The sequence below is a fragment of the Pieris brassicae genome, chromosome 13, assembly GCF_905147105.1.
Source record: "Pieris brassicae chromosome 13, ilPieBrab1.1, whole genome shotgun sequence".
In the NCBI taxonomy this organism is placed as follows: Eukaryota; Metazoa; Arthropoda; class Insecta; order Lepidoptera; family Pieridae; genus Pieris; species Pieris brassicae.
Genome location: NC_059677.1, coordinates 1,298,912 through 1,322,716, shown reverse-complemented (window position 1 = coordinate 1,322,716; position 23,805 = coordinate 1,298,912). Strand labels below are relative to the sequence as shown.

Here is a 23,805-nt window from a genome sequence, read left to right as displayed (position 1 = left end):
TTGTTATCGTCATTATATATTTTTGTTATTAATGGCTTCGAATCAACCGTGGTAGGGACACGAATGAGATGGCGCGTAACGGAATAACGTGACGCGTAACCGAACAATGTGACGGTTTTTTTTTTAAAACGCCGATAAAGAAGTTTCATTTTAAAAAATCATGTTTTTGTTGAATGGAATCGCTGTATTGGTCAGCATGGCCGAAATGGGCCTTTCCCGCGATTAGCTCAAGGGTGTCCATCGAGACTCGGACCTCAGATGGGGCCGTCGAGGGTTGATCGCTACTGAAGCGAGTTTGAGTATATAAACGTGTAGTACTGTATTGAGTGGTTGTTCCTTATCTTTTATGTTATGTGATCCTAGTACTTGTGTCTAATTATGTTTTCATAAATATGACACAAACATAAGTACCACATATATATATATATATATATATATATAATCTTGAACAATGGAAGATGGTAACAAGGGGGAACCGGGGAAAAGAAAGAGAGATCGCCCACTTCCACGATGACCTGACGAGCATAAAGAAGTTGGTGGGGAAGACTGGGAGGAAAATGCTCAAGATAGGGAGAGATGGAGCCAGTTGGAGGCTGTCTAAACTCTACATCTATATTTCTGTTAAAAAAAAATAAGTATGTGTAAAGATAGATAAATGTTACAAGAGACTTAATTAATAAATTATTACTATAAATCTTAAATAACTATTGAATGTTTTGTCCTTATCACACGTAAGAGAAGACAACAACAATGTTTTAACTAATTAAGGGTTATAGTAGCAAAAACATAACAAGACACAAGTACCAGGTCATATAGAACAAACAAACTTACCGTATTCTATCAGTGGAGCGATGCGCTGTCTCCACAGTTACCAGGAACACAGCATGACTTCTAGAAGAGTGCTCATTCATATCGGTCCTCCCTGATGCTCTGTTCTTGTTCCCAGCTCTCATCAGCCTCACCATTTCATTAGCAGATTTGCAAACTATTGACGTCATCTCCGGTATGTAGAAGCCGTTAAGTTCCTGTAAAAAAAGTATTATTGATTGTTTATTTATATATATTCCATATACGGTAAAAATCTATTTTTAAGTATCTTATATACCTTTGATTTTGGTTAACATAACCGCTATGTTGTTCTAAACGACGTTATTGTAAACAGTTTTGACTGTACATATTATAAAGGAAAACACTTACACAATATAAAAAGTCAATACAAATTACATTATTAAACAATATATACGAAACATTAGTCAATCGATACATTCAAACGGCTTAATTTTTTTTAGGAAAAAATTATTTGTTACAACAGCTAAATATAATCAATATTCCCGCTTCTAAAACTATTTCATACCCTTTTACCACCTATGATAAGGTGGAAAATGTAATTTAATAATTTTTTATTATAGTTTATTAAACACGTTATAGTTATAAAATAAATTAAATCCATTTATTCAACTTTAACATGAAGTTCGTCATCAATAGATACGGTTTCCTCAGTCCAATGTCTATAGTCTACATTGCTGTGTATGTGTCGTTGTTTTTCCTACTAGTCTGTGCGAAAAACCGGAAGTTCCGAAGATCAGTGAACGTAAAATTAGAAGCATTTCATATACATTTCTGTTTTTGACGATCATAAGTGTACATCGTGTTAGCTATGATAATGATTTTTGAAATTTATGAATAAACTAGAACCGGAAATCATTTTCGCTATAAATATTCAGAAAACCTATTTCACATTAAATTCCGTAAACATAATAGGACACTTATACTTGTAAAAAAGTTCGTCTCCTTCTGTCAAATTGAATTAACGCTATGATGAAAAGAGACAAGTAACACGATATAAACATGGTTTAAGTTCCAAATTGAGCTGTGCTGACTTCAGTGTGCGACTCTCATCCCTGAGGTCGTAAGTTCGGCATTAGCTCAAACAGTGAAGCAAAACATCGTAAGGAAACAGGCTTGCCTTAGACCCAAAAATGGCGTGTGTCAAGTACAGGAGTCTGATCACCTACTTGCCTATTAGATTGACAAAATGATCATAAAACATATCTGAGGCTCAGACCTAAACAGGTTGAAGCGCCACTGATTTAGTTTTTTAGCTCTAAATCGCTCCTATTACGCACTGATCTCCGTTTGTTTATACATCCCTGGTATTTGTTATTAAAACCTGACAATTGAAGACGTTTATAAACTAAACGAACCGGTTTAAAAACACGGTTTATCTATTGCATAACATAACAGAAGTATTTTTTTTATTTAACAACATCTGTATATATATACAAATGACCAATATGGTTAATACACCAAGCGACGAACACTTGCTTGTCGAAGTGTGTGTGGGACTGTGCAATGTGTGTGTGTGACGACACTCGTATAATAAATAAAAATATTAACAGTTTTTTTTTACATTTCGGTAAGATGAGAGAGCATTTGGGGCTGGTGACTTCAGCGTGTGACTCCCATCCTGTGGACCAATGGACTTTCTATGTGCGTATTTACCAGTCGCTGGTACCGTTAAGGAAAACATCGCGACACTACTTCTTATCCAGTATACTCTTGACTGAGCGGTCCTGATATACTCATTGAGTGAATCTCCTACGGCTTGAACTCAGACCAACGCGTAGGTGACCTTCCACGCGGTCTAGGGCCTTCCACCTTTCCCTGGATGACAAGGCGTTCTATGTACTGATCATCTCGCTGAGATACGTGTCCGAAGAATGTAAGGATGCGAGGTTGTGCTGTTGAGAACAGACATTGCTTAATACCGAGTTCTTGAAGCACCGAGACGAGAGAAACATTCTCCCCCCAGCACCACATTTCCAGAGCGTCTAAATTCTGCCTTTCCACATCTCGGAAGGTCCACGTTTCAGCCGCGTACAGAAATATGGCGAATATAAGGTCTTCACGAGCCTGGTCTTCGTGGCCTTTCCATAGGCGCGCCTGCAGCCCCCACCAAGGGCTATATGCCCGCCCCCGTACCGCCCTGTATCAGCAGGGCGCGAACAAAAACACCACCTGAAGGGGGCATACGCCCCGAACAGGATAAAACATCCCCCTCGCGAGGGAGGGTGTAGCATAAACCAACTCTTCGTGGCTTTTGTTATATTCCTGTTTCTCTACATTATCGTGACACTGGCATGTCTCACATGGCAGAAGACCATCTAGTTGTCTATGAAAGAAAAATTAAAACTGATGCAATCTAATGCCTGGAACCATATAGTGTTGCAGCACCTCTGAATTATTATGTTAGACAAGTCGCAACCAATATCCAGCCCTTGAGTATGAGTTGAGCCAGTAGAATGTTCAGAGGAAGGGAAAAAAATGACTTCTTATGTGAAAACATGAAGATGACAAATACTTTAAAATATAATTCTAGACGAAAGAAAGGTGCGCTAGATCTTCCTAGTATTATAAGTATTCCAGCTGTAAAGTAAATATTTGACCGTGCACTCGTTAAGAAGATTTGTAGACCTAAAAATCGCTGAAGAAACTAAAAAATAACCACAATTGATGAACCTCTTCCAGTTACCACGTTATGTACCAATAACTTTTATTACATATAAAAATTCGTAAAATGCCGCACGCGTCGCTGAACACATATAATTGACACAGATTTCAAAGGAATTCAATGTTTTGATTGAATTATATATATTTTCTAAATACACTCAATAATTGTATAGCCGTTTGCAGATTATTTATTTCGTAATTCTACTGATAACATATATATATATATATGTTCTAGCAAAAAATCTTCGAATTAAAATTTGGCCTGCTAAAACTAGCGCCTTTTCCACAGACTAACAAATAAATGAAATGAAACGTCAGTTAACTGATAATAGATAATGAATAATTCAAAGAATCCAATCTAAGATAAATCTAATCTAAAATATATAGTTACATACATATATATATACTAAAAATAATAAATCAATGGCGCTACAACCTTTTTACATTTCCTAAGATGTCTGTATATGTTTTATGATCATTTGTTAATCGAATAGGCAAGTAGGTGATCAGCCTTCTGTGCCTGACGCTCGACTTTTTGGATCAAAGGCAACCGTTGGAGCTAATGTTAAATGCGCACATAGAAAGAAAGTCCATTGGTGCACAGCAGGGGATTGAACCTACGACCTCGGGGATGACAGTCGGTCGATGAGACGCTGAAGCCACTAGGCCAGCTCTGCTGTATACTCGTACATATACAAAAGGAATTAAAAAAAAATCCTCAATATAGATTTTTAAGGTTTTAATTTAATTGTTCGCGTATGAATTATCATTGAACTTTACTAGCCCTAAATGGACAATTTCAAAAGGCTCCTCATGAATTATGTAATCCTGGTACTTATTAAGGGTGCGGACCTAAAGTTTTTTTCCTCTGTTTATATGTGTATTATTTGTATTATATACATTACTGAGGTAATTTTTTAAAATATTTCTGTAAATATGTCGAAAGACACATACATAACGTTAACCAACAATTTTCAAATACAAACTGTATTTATTTATAAGGTTAATTTAGCATTGGTGTATATTTTTTTTAGTTTAATGTTCAAAGATGTATCCGAAATCATCATTTTGACACAATTTTAACAGCTTAGAAACGGAATCCGTTAAACAAAAATTGTATATACAACAATCTTCGCCCCACATATGAGTCAGCGAAAAGATTATATAACATTTTAATTAATTACCAAAAATATTGCAACACGTATATAATTGTTTGAAGATGAAAGTAAATATAACCTTGAGTTTTACGTAATGTGTATCCGTGATATATAAAAATCCTTAGCAAATTTAAAAAGACATTTTTCTGAAATGTTATCTGGAGAAATGTTTTAATACTCTTAAAAGCATTGCGACTCCCTGAATGATGTTCCAGTCCAGTCCACAAATGGACCGTATGTAATTTAAAAATCGCCCGTACGGTGAAGGATAACATCGTGCCTCAGACCAAACAACACCTGTCAGGCACAGAAGACTGATGACCTATTAGAAAAAAAACAAATTATCACGAAATATATAGAAGCGAGTGGTCCAGACCTAAAAGGTTGTAGCGCAATTAGTTTCTAAGTGACTCTTATTTTTAGGAAAAAAAATTTATTGTTTGATTATCAGTAATCTTACGGCTAACATATATATTATAAAACAAAACACTTAGACAATACAGAAAGCCAAAACAGATAACATAGAGTAACAGAAAACAAGTAATTACATTAATGGACAAAATATATAAAACACATTCATTAATATTAAAAAAAAAACATATTAATGACAAATAATAAACATAAAATTTCGCGGAAAATTAGACAATTTAAGAATACTTAACCACCATATTAAGTAATCAGCTAATGTAAAGTTTCGATCGGAGTTATTGAATTGATAAAATAAATATAAAATAATTACAGTCGCTAATTGTTTGTGGCATTAATCTTGAAAACTCATGTTTTTTTACATGCCCAACTGGCCCAACTGTTCCCATGTTGGAATACCATCACAACTATTTATATAAGACAGGACAACGACTGTCGAGTTCGCTAGTCATATTTCTTACACTTCTCTTCTCTCTTTCAAATACATTCCAGTAAATGCATTCTAAATAATACATTTCCGATTATATAGAAACAATATTGTTAATTTAAAATCCTTCAACACTGGGTGAGATAACATTAATGAGGAAAATATACAACACTAATATACGAACATACTATGTCTGATGTATGACCATACATCCTAACAAATACAATATTTAAATGTTACTATTACACAAAACTCTCCGAGCATATAGCATAGGCATTAACTGTATATGATTCGTGGTGATATAAAAACAATTATGTATCTATTAGCAATAATATTTTTATCAACTGATTGACCCTGAAGTATTAAAGATATGCAAGATTAAGTATCTAATCACCATACTTCTAGAGTTTTATACGATTGTAATTCATGGATTGGTGATTCATCGTCCACATTCTGCACTAATTTTATCAAGTATTCTTATATGTCCAACGATCATACAATATATTATTATAGAACATGAGGCAAACGGGAAGAAAGCTCACATGATGTTCAGTGTTTCCGCCGCCCATCGTCACTTCCACTATTAGAAGGCTCGCAAGTGCCAGCCTTTTCAGAATTGGTACGCTCAGTTGTGGAACGATGGACGTCTGGGTGATACGGATGTGTGCGTTCGATAATGAAACTCAGCTGCAGGTATTAGAACAAACAACTTTACTGAACACTCTCCATGGTAAATGCGGTAGAAGATGCAGAGAGACCCTCATGTCTACGCAATGCCAAGGGATCAAATCGGAAAGTGACTAGATGTTGACGATTCGAATCGGAGGTGATGTGACATTTCGTATTCTCCCTCGACGTCCATCAATGAAACTCTGTGTTTGTAAATGTATTTATTTATGTTAATAACATTTATAATAATATTATAACAAATCCATTAATAAACAATACAATTATCTTTTTTATCTCTATCCTTTCGTGGATCTAGAATCTCTTTTCTTTTAGTAATACTAGTCAATATAAATAAGTAATATTAATACTTAGCGAAGGAGTTTGTTAAGTTTACATCAGAAAAACACAGCTATTTGATTTATTTCACCTTGAGTAAAGCCTTCGAAGCGTCTATAGTACGACCAAATACAGAATTATGATACAATATTTGTACACGATTGTACTAATATTTCCTATTTGTTTTAACTGACGGCAGTTTCATAGTTAGCCAATGGTTACAACAAGATACAGGTCGAGAGTTAGATAACCTCTCAAACTCTTTTTTTACAATAAATGCTAAGGTATCAAGGATCGCGAAGCCGTCATATCTTAGACTTATTATTCAAATTTATACAAACTAGAAACGTAATGTTTTTATTAATAAAAAAAAATATAGAAAGACGTTTTGATACACCTATACTTTATAGCAGCTTATAGAGCAGTGTTGGCCTAGTGGCTCCAGCGTGCGACTCTCATCCCTGAGGTCGTAGGTTCGATCCCGGGCTGTGCACCAATGGATTTTCTATGTGCGCATAACATTAGCTCGAACGGTGAAGGAAAACATCGTGAGGAAACCGGCTAAGTTAGACCTTAGACCCAAAATGTCGGCGGCGTGCGTCAGGCACAGAAGGCTGATCATGAAACAGACACAGAAATCTGAGGCCCAGGCCTAAAAAGGTTGTAGCGCTATTGATTATTATTATTATACTATATTAGAGCAGAGACTAGGATTACGACTCTCTATCATTTAGTCCCCTCGAACCAATGGCCTTTCTACCTATGTGCGTATTGAACACGAGGACAGGGCTTACGACAGAAAGCTGATCATATACTTGTCCATAAAATAAATAAAAGGATGGAAATGACCACAAATTTATTGTTAACGCTTCCGTTGCTGGACAGAACCTGAGCAGAAAATAAGACAGGGCTTACGACAGAAAGCTGATCATATACTTGTCCATAAAATAAATAAAAGGATGGAAATGACCACAAATCTATTGTTAACGCTTCCGTTGCTGGACAGAACCTGAGCAGAAAATAAGACAGGGCTTACGACAGAAAGCTGATCATATACTTGTCCATAAAATAAATAAAAGGATGGAAATGACCACAAATCTATTGTTAACGCTTCCGTTGCTGGACAGAACCTGAGCAGAAAATAAGACAGGGCTTACGACAGAAAGCTGATCATATACTTGTCCATAAAATAAATAAAAGGATGGAAATGACCACAAATCTATTGTTAACGCTTCCGTTGCTGGACAGAACCTGAGCAGAAAATAAGACAGGGCTTACGACAGAAAGCTGATCATATACTTGTCCATAAAATAAATAAAAGGATGGAAATGACCACAAATCTATTGTTAACGCTTCCGTTGCTGGACAGAACCTGAGCAGAAAATAAGACAGGGCTTACGACAGAAAGCTGATCATATACTTGTCCATAAAATAAATAAAAGGATGGAAATGACCACAAATTTATTGTTAACGCTTCCGTTGCTGGACAGAACCTGAGCAGAAAATAAGACAGGGCTTACGACAGAAAGCTGATCATATACTTGTCCATAAAATAAATAAAAGGATGGAAATGACCACAAATCTATTGTTAACGCTTCCGTTGCTGGACAGAACCTGAGCAGAAAATAAGACAGGGCTTACGACAGAAAGCTGATCATATACTTGTCCATAAAATAAATAAAAGGATGGAAATGACCACAAATCTATTGTTAACGCTTCCGTTGCTGGACAGAACCTGAGCAGAAAATAAGACAGGGCTTACGACAGAAAGCTGATCATATACTTGTCCATAAAATAAATAAAAGGATGGAAATGACCACAAATCTATTGTTAACGCTTCCGTTGCTGGACAGAACCTGAGCAGAAAATAAGACAGGGCTTACGACAGAAAGCTGATCATATACTTGTCCATAAAATAAATAAAAGGATGGAAATGACCACAAATTTATTGTTAACGCTTCCGTTGCTGGACAGAACCTGAGCAGAAAATAAGACAGGGCTTACGACAGAAAGCTGATCATATACTTGTCCATAAAATAAATAAAAGGATGGAAATGACCACAAATCTATTGTTAACGCTTCCGTTGCTGGACAGAACCTGAGCAGAAAATAAGACAGGGCTTCCGACAGAAAGCTGATCATATACTTGTCCATAAAATAAATAAAAGGATGGAAATGACCACAAATCTATTGTTAACGCTTCCGTTGCTGGACAGAACCTGAGCAGAAAATAAGACAGGGCTTACGACAGAAAGCTGATCATATACTTGTCCATAAAATAAATAAAAGGATGGAAATGACCACAAATTTATTGTTAACGCTTCCGTTGCTGGACAGAACCTGAGCAGAAAATAAGACAGGGCTTACGACAGAAAGCTGATCATATACTTGTCCATAAAATAAATAAAAGGATGGAAATGACCACAAATCTATTGTTAACGCTTCCGTTGCTGGACAGAACCTGAGCAGAAAATAAGACAGGGCTTACGACAGAAAGCTGATCATATACTTGTCCATAAAATAAATAAAAGGATGGAAATGACCACAAATCTATTGTTAACGCTTCCGTTGCTGGACAGAACCTGAGCAGAAAATAAGACAGGGCTTACGACAGAAAGCTGATCATATACTTGTCCATAAAATAAATAAAAGGATGGAAATGACCACAAATTTATTGTTAACGCTTCCGTTGCTGGACAGAACCTCTTCTTTTCGTAGAAGAGCAGAAAATAATAAAGATTATTTTTTATAGAGCGCTTCCTGTTTCGATATTGAGACAACTATATCGAAATTGCATACAAAACATTACTAGACCGATTTTCCTTTAGCTGAGTAAATCGAACCAGTAAAAAACGCGTTTATATCCGTTTTAACTTACAAGTTTAATTAATTGAATTGCTAATTAAAAAAACCACTTTCAAAGCCTATTTCGTAAAACTAAGTGTACTTGCATTTAGGGAAAAAAAATCTGTATATAAATAGATATTGAATAAAAATTAGTAAGTAAAGGAAATTTTCTTTTAAAAACGCAAAATAAATTATAACTCTGCAGGGGTCCAGTTTAAAGACCTCCTGTAGAACAACTTTTTGCTGCTGATGACACCTAGTTGCGGTTGATCCACGACTTTTTGGCCAGCCTGTATATCTATATGAATTGCAAATACTTGAACACCATTAACAATAAAGTACAAAAAATAACATAGTAAACATAGGTACTTTGAGATATCAATAAAATCTACCAAATCCCAGATGCCTTCATGTGTTACCGAGTCAAATGCCTATGTAATCAATATACCAACAATACAGTTTAATTTCAACTAGTTCATACGAATGGGCTGAATATCGAAGATTTGTTTTACATTCTTCTCCAGTATCTTTAACACTTTCCGTTGACGATTAAGTCCTACCTTGCACACAAGGCTTTGTGTATACAGCTATCTCTATTAGTATAGCCTGATTTGTCTTAGATTATTTGAACGTTCTGGTAATTCTCGCTTCGAAAAATCGCTTCAGTGTCTGGAGAGACACCTACAACCTCACTAAGTTTTTACAAATACAGTTAATTTGAATTTTTCATAATGATTGTTCAGTTCGTATTCGCATTCGTTCGTATAATTACATATTACTAAAATTTTGGTAAATTGTAGTTGGTCATTTGTATTTGGGGGGCTGAATGTGAAATTTAGGTGGGACAAAGGACCATACCTATTCGTACCTCATATTCTAACTAAATAGGGGAAAGCATTGCAAAATGGTGGCGAGGGTGAGAGACAAGTGGAAAAATTTGGAGGAGGCTTCTACTCCGTCGGAGGTCGAGTAGGTGGTAGAATGTTAAACATAGTGACATGGGCTATATGTAATTCTGATTATGTAGTACTCTAATACGAGTTTTTTTTTTAAATTTTCTACTAACCTGTCCTCGTATGGTGAGCTTCTTACAATCCTTAGCCAAAAGATCCCTTACATCTTCCAGGTACAACTCGATATATGAACACGACACTAGATGGGTCACATCCGGACTGGCAGTGTTCTCTATATGAGCCCACATATGTCTAAACGTTCGTGGTATTATGCCTTCATCGTCACCAGTTCCTTCCATCGTGTGGGTCTTGCCGGTACCAGTTTGGCCATATGCGAAGACGCAACCGTTGAAACCATCCAGAACTGACGCGACGAGCGGTCTGACCTGTAAATGACATCATTTATTTATCCAAAAATACTTTGTGATCAATTGGACAAAGAAAGTTCTTAAGCATATGGGCTAAAGAGCACAACATGTTTTTTTTTTCCAACGCGCGTGAAGAAGTTTCTCTTCAATAAATAACCCTCAACTACTAAAAAACTGATTTTTAATATAATATCTTATATGATATGATTTAATATAGTTAAACAGTGACTTAAATTTCTCGCCCAGTGCAAATTATTATCGGATTTGAAAATACGTATTCCTCATTCAGAACACTTAATTATAGTGACAATACAGCAATTACAATTCAACAGTTACACAACACATAAAAGAAGAGAAATCACTCATTTGGATCATTCTCACCTACACCAGGTTACCACAACCACCATTGACCTGGGAAGACCCTTCCAAACAAAAAACACATCCAAATTGGTCCAGCCTTAGTCGACAAATTTAACAGTACATATGTATCTGCGTAAAAACACAGAAGACGCGGGAAGACTTTGACTGTATTTAGCTGAAGTAATAGTTTTTTTTTTTAAATACTAAGTTGTTTGTTAAGGTTACATTAGTTTTCTTAATTTTTATCTTTTAATACCTTACTCATTGTCTAAAATAAGCATAATTTTTTTAAAATTCCGTGTGCAAAAACCCACGTAGGAGTTCAGGCACATCTCAGGTACTTATCCGGAGCTGGATGTATTTGGTAATGGGCTAAACAGTTTTAAAGGCGTTGTTAAGAGTCTATTTCGTACCTACTTGGTTTTGCTGGTATTTTTATTCTGCTTAACAACAAATTTCTGGAATTTCAATTTCATCTTGTACATATTGAATTTTTTTCCAATATCTATACTTACCTAAATTGTGATACATTTAAGATAAAAGAGTTTGTTAAATATAGCATAGATATAGTATAATGTATGTGGTAAACATTAATTAATAACTGTATAAATATACTTATGTTTTCTGTTTCATGTATATGTGTTAGTTTCTAATATTAATTTAATTAAATTCTAAACATTTTTATGAAACATATTCTTAAGAATCTTGCTACAAGTGCGCATGTGCAATAGTTACTCATTTGACTCGTTCGGTTGTTTCCGAGTTGTTACGAATTGACTCGACCATTTTCCCGAAGTGGGATGGTCGAGTCGGAGGAGGGAGTTGTGATTATAAAAGAGGTTGTGACACATGCGCACGGGCCACGCTCGATAGCGGCATGTCTTTCCGAAAGCACATAGCCGCCGTTCGCAAGAAGGCCCATTTTGTCCTCTCTCGCCTTCATTTCCTCCTAAATAAAAGGAGTCAAATGTCTCTCAGACACAAGGTCACCCTGTACAAGGCCTGCATCCGACCGTGCATGACATACGCTAGCGTAGTCTTTGCGCATTGTGCCCCTTCCTATATACACCGGCTACAGGTGCTTCAGTCGCGATTCATGAGAATCGCGACCGGTGCGCCCGTCTATGTGAGAAACGTCGATCTCCACCACGACCTGGAGCTCCCTACCATAGCCCAATGGATGAAGTTGGCGTCCACACGCCACTTTGACAAGGCTAAACACCATCCCAATCCGCTGGTGCGTAATAGCATCAACTATTACCCCTTCCCGACAAAAAAGGCTCGCAGGAGGCCTCGACACATACTAACGGATCCGGACGATCCAATTACTGTAGCAAACAATAAATTAAATGCCGCCCGCGCGGCCAATAATAAAAATAGCCAATCTCAGATTAGGGTAAAAAACCGCCTTCACCGGGGAAGGCGAGGACCTTTACTTTGCACTTCGCTCACTACAGTGAGCTTCCGTCCTGCCCTTCAGGCGAATGACCGCCCCGCGACGGCCCAAGCCGAGGTTCGAGTCTCACAGGAGACGCCCTTGCGCTAGCCGCGGGATAAAACGCCATTCTGGCCGAGCTACGCTCGCCAAAACAGCCCGAGCTGAGCTGTAAAGGCCCTTAAGGCCAACAGCGAGATTCCATTCAAAAAAAAAAAAAGCGCACGGGCCTTTTCTTCGTACAAGTTTGAGGTTATACAGTTCACGTAAAATCAGTGAAGTAAATTATAGTGAATTAAGTCATCATTGAAGTGTTTAATTTCCTACCCTAAGAACTAGATCAACCACCGCTAACATATGTTTGTATTGTTTATGTATCTAATCTGTTTTGGCATTATATAAGTGTTTTTATAATATGTCTATATATAACTTCAAGGATACTTATAAATAAATATAATTTTTTACATAAAATACAGGTAAAAACCGCCTACAATATACCCAAAAATATCAGCAGGTATCAGATTTTGAAGACCCAAACAATATAAAAAAGATCTACACATCATCAATCTCGTAATTGAAACTCAAAATTAAACTATTACTGATCTATTATGTAGGTTAAAATCAGAAAAAATTAAATCGCTTGGGTGTAACGATAATTTTAGTTATATTGGGAGCTTGAATAATCCATCCAGCGGCAACAATGATATGCCATAAGTCGATATCTCAACATTAAAAATAAAAAAATCTGTGGCGCTACAACCTTTTTAGGTCTGGGCCTCAGATGTCTGTATCTGTTTCATGATCATTTGTCAATATAATAGGCAAGTAGGTGATCAGCCTTCTGTGCCTGACGCGCGCCGTCGACTTTTTGGGTCTATGGCAAGCCGGTTTCCCCACGATGTTTTCCTTCGCCGTTCGAGCAAATGCACTCTCATCCACTGTTACATTGAATCCATAAGTTTCATAGCTATCAACTAAATCTTGGGAGTTACGCCCCGAGAGTATTGCTCTATTATTATTTCGCTTATATTCTATTGTTGCACGCGTTTGGTTATTATAGAGTAAAACTAAAATCCACTATTAATAAAAGCACCCCAATGACACAGGAACCTTACATTTTCATTACGTCAAGCCGCTTGGTAGAATTTGATGCATACATTACATTAAACACTTGAAACGAATCAAGTACATCGCTTAAATGATTCAAAATAAGATTTATATTGAACACTGAATAAAACATAAATATACTTTCAGTATTAAATACTTTTGTACCGTTCCTGGGACTAACGGGATGCTTTATACAGCGTAACATTAAGTACCAAAAACTATTGTTTTCTTTTTATAAATAATAATAATAGCCCTATAATTCAAAAACATTTAAACACGTTTCTATTTCAATCTTTTTTTAAGGTATCTGTGTGCCCTTTTGTAGAGACCTGCTGTTGTTTTTTGGGCCTGGACCTGGGCCAAACAGGGAGGAGGCTCATCTGATATCACCTCAAGTAATACTGCCACCCATAGACGCACACATTGCGAGAGGGCTCGCAGGTACGTTGCCGGCCTTTAAGGAATTGGTACGCTCTTGAAAACCCCTAAGTCGAATTGGTTTGGCAATACTTCAGTGGCAGGTTCCACATTGGTGGTGCGCGGCAACAATTGCGTTAAAAAACGCTCAGTTAAGGAACGTCAAATACTAATCGCAGCCTATCATAGCTTTGTTGTTGAGTCATAATAAAGACAACGAAAGTCATAATAAATCATTTTTCGCGCGTTAGGTTCATTTTCACGTGTAACAAGAGTTTTAGATTTGCCGCCAATTCACAAAAACAAATGACAAATGAATGCAATACACTACATTAGGTTACCAAAGAGTTCTAAAATTGAAATTCAAAAACAGTTTTCATTAGCTATGTTTCTAACTGGCCAGTTCTAAGCATTTTCAATGTTGACCACGGATTTTTTTATCTGCTTTTATGTTGATAAAACTCAACTGCAGGTATTAGTCCGTACAACTCCTCTGAATTGATAAAAAAATTATATTGCGATACTTAATATATAATATACAAAAATGTTTGAACAATAGTTAAAAACATTAATAATAAAAAAAAACTAATTTCAATATACCAAAAAAATTACATTTTAATGTAGTTGCACAACCATGTTAACAATAATGGCGCATCTGAAAATCACCGATTGTGTAAACTGACGTAATTGCAAGCTTTGTGCGCACGCGCAACCTTGAGTGGCAACTGCTTTTGATTTTATGACCATCTGTTTTTTTACTAGCGTTTCCTTTTCTTCGAACATTTCTCATTTATCAAATTACACATATAACCAATCAACATACGATAATCATAAACTATATGTTTTGTCCTTATCACTCTCACGTCAATAAACTTCTCTTTTCTTTTTGAAGTGAAACATCTTGAGGGTATTTTTTGACGGACAAAACGCAATAATAATAATATTAGCGTCACGAAGATGAGCAGCGTTTTCTCGAAGAAAAGAGAGAGCGATTGAGAGAGAGTGAGAAAGGGTGAACGTAGCATGAAGCAAATAGCCATGGAGCGAGAGTAGAACGACAATAGATGCTATTTTTACAAGATATTTAGGTAATGTTGAAACACGAGCTTCTATTGCATATTTTACTCATCATAATGCTTCAGTCACAACAATACCAATAGAAATCGCGTCGAACAATGTAAAAAAAATATATAATTTGTATTAATTTTCCACACTTAATATTTTAATGACAATTAAATTCATTGAATTCCTAAAATATCTTCCTTCTTCTCTCCAAGTCTCGGAAATCTAGTTTTAGATTTGTATAAATATGAACAAGACCAAAAAAAATTAGTTCGCAAAAGCACGCGCTTGTACACGTCGAGACGTTTGGTCAAAATCCCACCTGTTGAGTGAGATATGGTTCGTTCCCTCCAATGCCTGTTTAACCTCCGCTTAAATCAACTCCTACTATACTGTCCAGGAAATATGGAAGGCGGTAAGTAGGTCCACTCATTTGCCGTTTTAAAAACCCATTTAGGTGACTATAGAACCTACACCAATGGCGCTACAACCTTTAAGATTTGGTCCTCAGACTTCTGTATCTATTCCGTCATCATTACTGATAGGCAAATAGGTGATCAGTTTTCTCTGCATGGTACACACCGTCGACATCGTTTTTCTTCATCACGAACGAATGTCAATCACGAATCACATCGTCGATAGACCGTACGACCCCAGGGAAGCCAGCCTGCCTTAAACCTGTGTGTGTCAGGCACAGAAGGCTGATACTTGCCTAATAGCAAAAACAAATGATCACGAAACAGATACCTATTTGAAGCCCAGATCTAAAAGATTGTCATTGATAAGTTCTTTGTGCTGATTCCGGCTGCTTTGTCAGGTTTTGGATCCATGACTCCACGGTACGACAAAAATATATTGTATTTGGACACGTTCGTACGCACTTTGTTTCCGGATTTCAATCTCAAGAGATGTGAAAAATGTTGATATACTAAACTCTGGACAAAGACAACTACAAAGAGTGCTGACTTTTTCACAAATACAGGTTTCCTTCAAATATCAATTAACCCTGTGACACACGATCCAGGTTAAGAGTCTTCACCCAGTCGAACTGTCTCGTTAGACGTTAATTTCATTTTCACTGACCTTGTGCGAAAATAAAATGATAGACCGGATTGGTATCTTGCCAACTTGTGTAAAGAATTTAGTCTTTTGCAAATTGCAACTGCTTCACTGATCAAAATATCTACAAGTAATATTAGCTTCCAACCGTATCACCTCGACGTCAGTCGTTCCATCTGAACGTTTTAAGGAAGTCTTTGCCGCGTACCACCACTATGTGGAAACCACATTCTGAAGTATCCAACTGCCCACTGAAGTATTTCCGATTCGACTAATTAAAAAAAGAGCGTACCAATTCTTAAAAGGCCGGAAACGCACTCGAGAGCCCTCTGGCATTGGAAGTGTCCATGAGCGGCAATATTACTCTACATCAGTTTAATGAAAAAAAAATTCTATAACAAAATACAGTAATATTGCTGGGAAACTTCGTTATGTAAATATGCCATAAAAAACATGACTTGTAAATAAACCAAGTCTCGAGCCTCCTAATATTAGTTAAGTTACATACAATATAATTTAGTTAATACTAAAAAGCGTAAACCAAAGTTGGCAATCATCGCCAAAATTTGCCACATTGATAAATTGTAATTGTTATATAAATATGCCATAAAAAACATGACTTGTAAATAAACCAAGTCTCGAGCCTCCTAATATTAGTTAAGTTACATATAATATAATTTAGTTAATACTAAAAAGCGTAAACCAAAGTTGGCAATCATCGCCAAAATGAGCCAAAATTTGCCACATTGATAAATTGTAATTGTTATGTAAATATGCCATAAAAAACATGACTTGTAAATAAACCAAGTCTCGAGCCTCCTAATATTAGTTAAGTTACATACAATATAATTTAGTTAACAATAAAAAGCGTAAACCAAAGTTGGCAATCATCGCCAAAATGAGCCAAAATTTGCCACATTGATAAATTGAAATTGTTATGTAAATATGCCATAAAAAACATGACTTGTAAATAAACCAAGTCTCGAGCCTCCTAATATTAGTTAAGTTACATACAATATAATTTAGTTAATACTAAAAAGCGTAAACCAAAGTTGGCAATCATCGCCAAAATTTGCCACATTGATAAATTGAAATTGTTATGTAAATATGCCATAAAAAACATGACTTGTAAATAAACCAAGTCTCGAGCCTCCTAATATTAGTTAAGTTACATACAATATAATTTAGTTAATACTAAAAAGCGTAAACCAAAGTTGGCAATCATCGCCAAAATGAGCCAAAATTTGCCACATTGATAAATTGTAATTGTTATGTAAATATGCCATAAAAAACATGACTTGTAAATAAACCAAGTCTCGAGCCTCCTAATATTAGTTAAGTTACATACAATATAATTTAGTTAATACTAAAAAGCGTAAACCAAAGTTGGCAATCATCGCCAAAATGAGCCAAAATTTGCCACATTGATAAATTGTAATTGTTATATAAATATGCCATAAAAAACATGACTTGTAAATAAACCAAGTCTCGAGCCTCCTAATATTAGTTAAGTTATATACAATATATTTTAGTTAATACTAAAAAGCGTAAACCAAAGTTGGCAATCATCGCCAAAATGAGCCAAAATTTGCCACATTGATAATTGTAATTGTTATATAAATATGCCATAAAAAACATGACTTGTAAATAAACCAAGTCTCGAGCCTCCTAATATTAGTTAAGTTACATACAATATAATTTAGTTAATACTAAAAAGCGTAAACCAAAGTTGGCAATCATCGCCAAAATGAGCCAAAATTTGCCACATTGATAAATTGTAATTGTTATATAAATATGCCATAAAAAACATGACTTGTAAATAAACCAAGTCTCGAGCCTCCTAATATTAGTTAAGTTATATACAATATAATTTAGTTAATACTAAAAAGCGTAAACCAAAGTTGGCAATCATCGCCAAAATGAGCCAAAATTTGCCACATTGATAAATTGTAATTGTTATATAAATATGCCATAAAAAACATGACTTGTAAATAAACCAAGTCTCGAGCCTCCTAATATTAGTTAAGTTACATACAATATAATTTAGTTAATACTAAAAAGCGTAAACCAAAGTTGGCAATCATCGCCAAAATGAGCCAAAATTTGCCACATTGATAAATTGTAATTGTTATATAAATATGCCATAAAAAACATGACTTGTAAATAAACCAAGTCTCGAGCCTCCTAATATTAGTTAAGTTATATACAATATAATTTAGTTAATACTAAAAAGCGTAAACCAAAGTTGGCAATCATCGCCAAAATGAGCCAAAATTTGCCACATTGATAAATTGTAATTGTTATATAAATATGCCATAAAAAACATGACTTGTAAATAAACCAAGTCTCGAGCCTCCTAATATTAGTTAAGTTATATACAATATATTTTAGTTAATACTAAAAAGCGTAAACCAAAGTTGGCAATCATCGCCAAAATTTGCCACATTGATAAATTGTAATTGTTATATAAATATGCCATAAAAAACATGACTTGTAAATAAACCAAGTCTCGAGCCTCCTAATATTAGTTAAGTTACATATAATATAATTTAGTTAATACTAAAAAGCGTAAACCAAAGTTGGCAATCATCGCCAAAATGAGCCAAAATTTGCCACATTGATAAATTGTAATTGTTATGTAAATATGCCATAAAAAACATGACTTGTAAATAAACCAAGTCTCGAGCCTCCTAATATTAGTTAAGTTACATACAATATAATTTAGTTAACAATAAAAAGCGTAAACCAAAGTTGGCAATCATCGCCAAAATGAGCCAAAATTTGCCACATTGATAAATTGAAATTGTTATGTAAATATGCCATAAAAAACATGACTTGTAAATAAACCAAGTCTCGAGCCTCCTAATATTAGTTAAGTTACATACAATATAATTTAGTTAATACTAAAAAGCGTAAACCAAAGTTGGCAATCATCGCCAAAATTTGCCACATTGATAAATTGAAATTGTTATGTAAATATGCCATAAAAAACATGACTTGTAAATAAACCAAGTCTCGAGCCTCCTAATATTAGTTAAGTTACATACAATATAATTTAGTTAATACTAAAAAGCGTAAACCAAAGTTGGCAATCATCGCCAAAATGAGCCAAAATTTGCCACATTGATAAATTGTAATTGTTATGTAAATATGCCATAAAAAACATGACTTGTAAATAAACCAAGTCTCGAGCCTCCTAATATTAGTTAAGTTACATACAATATAATTTAGTTAATACTAAAAAGCGTAAACCAAAGTTGGCAATCATCGCCAAAATGAGCCAAAATTTGCCACATTGATAAATTGTAATTGTTATATAAATATGCCATAAAAAACATGACTTGTAAATAAACCAAGTCTCGAGCCTCCTAATATTAGTTAAGTTACATACAATATAATTTAGTTAATACTAAAAAGCGTAAACCAAAGTTGGCAATCATCGCCAAAATGAGCCAAAATTTGCCACATTGATAAATTGTAATTGTTATATAAATATGCCATAAAAAACATGACTTGTAAATAAACCAAGTCTCGAGCCTCCTAATATTAGTTAAGTTATATACAATATAATTTAGTTAATACTAAAAAGCGTAAACCAAAGTTGGCAATCATCGCCAAAATGAGCCAAAATTTGCCACATTGATAAATTGTAATTGTTATATAAATATGCCATAAAAAACATGACTTGTAAATAAACCAAGTCTCGAGCCTCCTAATATTAGTTAAGTTACATACAATATAATTTAGTTAATACTAAAAAGCGTAAACCAAAGTTGGCAATCATCGCCAAAATTTGCCACATTGATAAATTGTAATTGTTATATAAATATGCCATAAAAAACATGACTTGTAAATAAACCAAGTCTCGAGCCTCCTAATATTAGTTAAGTTACATATAATATAATTTAGTTAATACTAAAAAGCGTAAACCAAAGTTGGCAATCATCGCCAAAATGAGCCAAAATTTGCCACATTGATAAATTGTAATTGTTATGTAAATATGCCATAAAAAACATGACTTGTAAATAAACCAAGTCTCGAGCCTCCTAATATTAGTTAAGTTACATACAATATAATTTAGTTAACAATAAAAAGCGTAAACCAAAGTTGGCAATCATCGCCAAAATGAGCCAAAATTTGCCACATTGATAAATTGAAATTGTTATGTAAATATGCCATAAAAAACATGACTTGTAAATAAACCAAGTCTCGAGCCTCCTAATATTAGTTAAGTTACATACAATATAATTTAGTTAATACTAAAAAGCGTAAACCAAAGTTGGCAATCATCGCCAAAATTTGCCACATTGATAAATTGAAATTGTTATGTAAATATGCCATAAAAAACATGACTTGTAAATAAACCAAGTCTCGAGCCTCCTAATATTAGTTAAGTTACATACAATATAATTTAGTTAATACTAAAAAGCGTAAACCAAAGTTGGCAATCATCGCCAAAATGAGCCAAAATTTGCCACATTGATAAATTGTAATTGTTATGTAAATATGCCATAAAAAACATGACTTGTAAATAAACCAAGTCTCGAGCCTCCTAATATTAGTTAAGTTACATACAATATAATTTAGTTAATACTAAAAAGCGTAAACCAAAGTTGGCAATCATCGCCAAAATGAGCCAAAATTTGCCACATTGATAAATTGTAATTGTTATATAAATATGCCATAAAAAACATGACTTGTAAATAAACCAAGTCTCGAGCCTCCTAATATTAGTTAAGTTATATACAATATATTTTAGTTAATACTAAAAAGCGTAAACCAAAGTTGGCAATCATCGCCAAAATGAGCCAAAATTTGCCACATTGATAATTGTAATTGTTATATAAATATGCCATAAAAAACATGACTTGTAAATAAACCAAGTCTCGAGCCTCCTAATATTAGTTAAGTTACATACAATATAATTTAGTTAATACTAAAAAGCGTAAACCAAAGTTGGCAATCATCGCCAAAATGAGCCAAAATTTGCCACATTGATAAATTGTAATTGTTATATAAATATGCCATAAAAAACATGACTTGTAAATAAACCAAGTCTCGAGCCTCCTAATATTAGTTAAGTTATATACAATATAATTTAGTTAATACTAAAAAGCGTAAACCAAAGTTGGCAATCATCGCCAAAATGAGCCAAAATTTGCCACATTGATAAATTGTAATTGTTATATAAATATGCCATAAAAAACATGACTTGTAAATAAACCAAGTCTCGAGCCTCCTAATATTAGTTAAGTTACATACAATATAATTTAGTTAATACTAAAAAGCGTAAACCAAAGTTGGCAATCATCGCCAAAATGAGCCAAAATTTGCCACATTGATAAATTGTAATTGTTATATAAATATGCCATAAAAAACATGACTTGTAAATGAACCAAGTCTCGAGCCTCCTAATATTAGTTAAGTTACATACAATATAATTTAGTTAATACTAAAAAGCGTAAACCAAAGTTGGCAATCATCGCCAAAATGAGCCAAAATTTGCCACATTGATAAATTGTAATTGTTATATAAATATGCCATAAAAAACATGACTTGTAAATAAACCAAGTCTCGAGCCTCCTAATATTAGTTAAGTTATATACAATATATTTTAGTTAATACTAAAAAGCGTAAACCAAAGTTGGCAATCATCGCCAAAATGAGCCAAAATTTGCCACATTGATAATTGTAATTGTTATATAAATATGCCATAAAAAACATGACTTGTAAATAAACCAAGTCTCGAGCCTCCTAATATTAGTTAAGTTACATACAATATAATTTAGTTAATACTAAAAAGCGTAAACCAAAGTTGGCAATCATCGCCAAAATGAGCCAAAATTTGCCACATTGATAAATTGTAATTGTTATATAAATATGCCATAAAAAACATGACTTGTAAATAAACCAAGTCTCGAGCCTCCTAATATTAGTTAAGTTATATACAATATAATTTAGTTAATACTAAAAAGCGTAAACCAAAGTTGGCAATCATCGCCAAAATGAGCCAAAATTTGCCACATTGATAAATTGTAATTGTTATATAAATATGCCATAAAAAACATGACTTGTAAATAAACCAAGTCTCGAGCCTCCTAATATTAGTTAAGTTACATACAATATAATTTAGTTAATACTAAAAAGCGTAAACCAAAGTTGGCAATCATCGCCAAAATGAGCCAAAATTTGCCACATTGATAAATTGTAATTGTTATATAAATATGCCATAAAAAACATGACTTGTAAATAAACCAAGTCTCGAGCCTCCTAATATTAGTTAAGTTACATACAATATATTTTAGTTAATACTAAAAAGCGTAAACCAAAGTTGGCAATCATCGCCAAAATGAGCCAAAATTTGCCACATTGATAAATTGTAATTGTTATATAAATATGCCATAAAAAACATGACTTGTAAATAAACCAAGTCTCGAGCCTCCTAATATTAGTTAAGTTACATACAATATAATTTAGTTAATACTAAAAAGCGTAAACCAAAGTTCGCAATCGCAAACTTGAAGCTAAAATGGGCCGTTTAGTTTTTCCCACAATAATAAATTGTAATATAACATTCTCGTTTCCGATAGGTTGACTGCACTTATATAGGTAACATAAGTGTCACTTAGATTATGAACCCATAATAGAGTCAAGTTAGCTATACCGATAATGTTATGTTAGTTACGAGCTCATGTGTGAAACTATCAAAGCCTGACACGTGGCTTCAAACAAAGTGTTTAATTTTTTTGAACATCCCTCCAACAACTAACTCTCGCAACACAGTTCTAACGAAAGGTTTTGTGAATAAAAAATTATGTCCTTGTCTAAAGTTATTACGTAATTACCTAACCTGATAACATATACTGATTATATCAAATGTTTTAAATAAATACATTGTTATGTTATCCTTAAAGTGACCATTTGTTATTTGACTCAAAACGAGACATTAATTTATGTCAAGTAGTCAATGAAAAAAACACTGTTACAGTTGTTTATTTCGTAAAAGACATGTCTGTTTTTACGTATTATTGTTTATATTTTTTCTGTTGTTATTTTGAGTTGTTTTTTTTTTTGTTATTTAATTATGCACTTATTGTACTTTTTTATGTCTCCCATATTAGGGTTGCCTGGAAGAAATCGCTTGTTAGCGATAAGCCCACCTGTTGCCTAATAACTTATGTAATCAACTTACTTTTTGTTTTTTGTTTGTAGAATTATGTATATCATGGTAACAAAGTATAAATAAATAAATTATGAATAATTTAATAATTAGGGTCTTTCAAGAAAAGAGCGTACAAATTCTTAAAAGGCCGGAAACGCACTCTCGAGCCCTCTGGCATTGAGAGTGTCCATGGGCATTATCACTTAACATCAGGTGAGCCTCCTGCCCGTTTTCCCCCTATTTTATATATTTTTTTTAAATTAATTGGCTTAAAAATTACGAAGCACAAAATGTTAAGTTAGTTGAACAGAAGAAGATATTTGTTTTAATATAGCTGGTGACGATTTCAAATAAGAATGAAACTCTTTGCACGTTTCTTAGACATTCTGCTGCTTCTGCATCGAATACATTATATAATTCACAGATACATTATCTCTCTCTTCAATTGGCAGCTCAGCTGTTTGTGCGTCCAGGTCAGCAAGGAGTCACCTGGAGCGGACTATCTGTTTC

At 34.3% G+C, this 23,805-nt stretch overlaps 1 protein-coding gene across 3 annotated transcripts in view; it reads right to left on the bottom strand.

Annotated features, from left to right (window-relative positions):
* Positions 1-23,805, bottom strand: part of LOC123717666 (kinesin-like protein Klp68D) — a 68,878-nt gene that overhangs the window by 25,383 nt on the left and 19,690 nt on the right. For all 3 annotated transcript variants that reach the window (XM_045673784.1, XM_045673785.1, XM_045673786.1), the window contains 2 exons: positions 10,439-10,711; positions 832-1,025 (listed from right to left, as the gene is read on the bottom strand). In XM_045673784.1, coding sequence (XP_045529740.1) covers positions 832-1,025; positions 10,439-10,711 — 467 coding nt within the window. The remainder of the gene's footprint in view (positions 1-831; positions 1,026-10,438; positions 10,712-23,805) is intronic.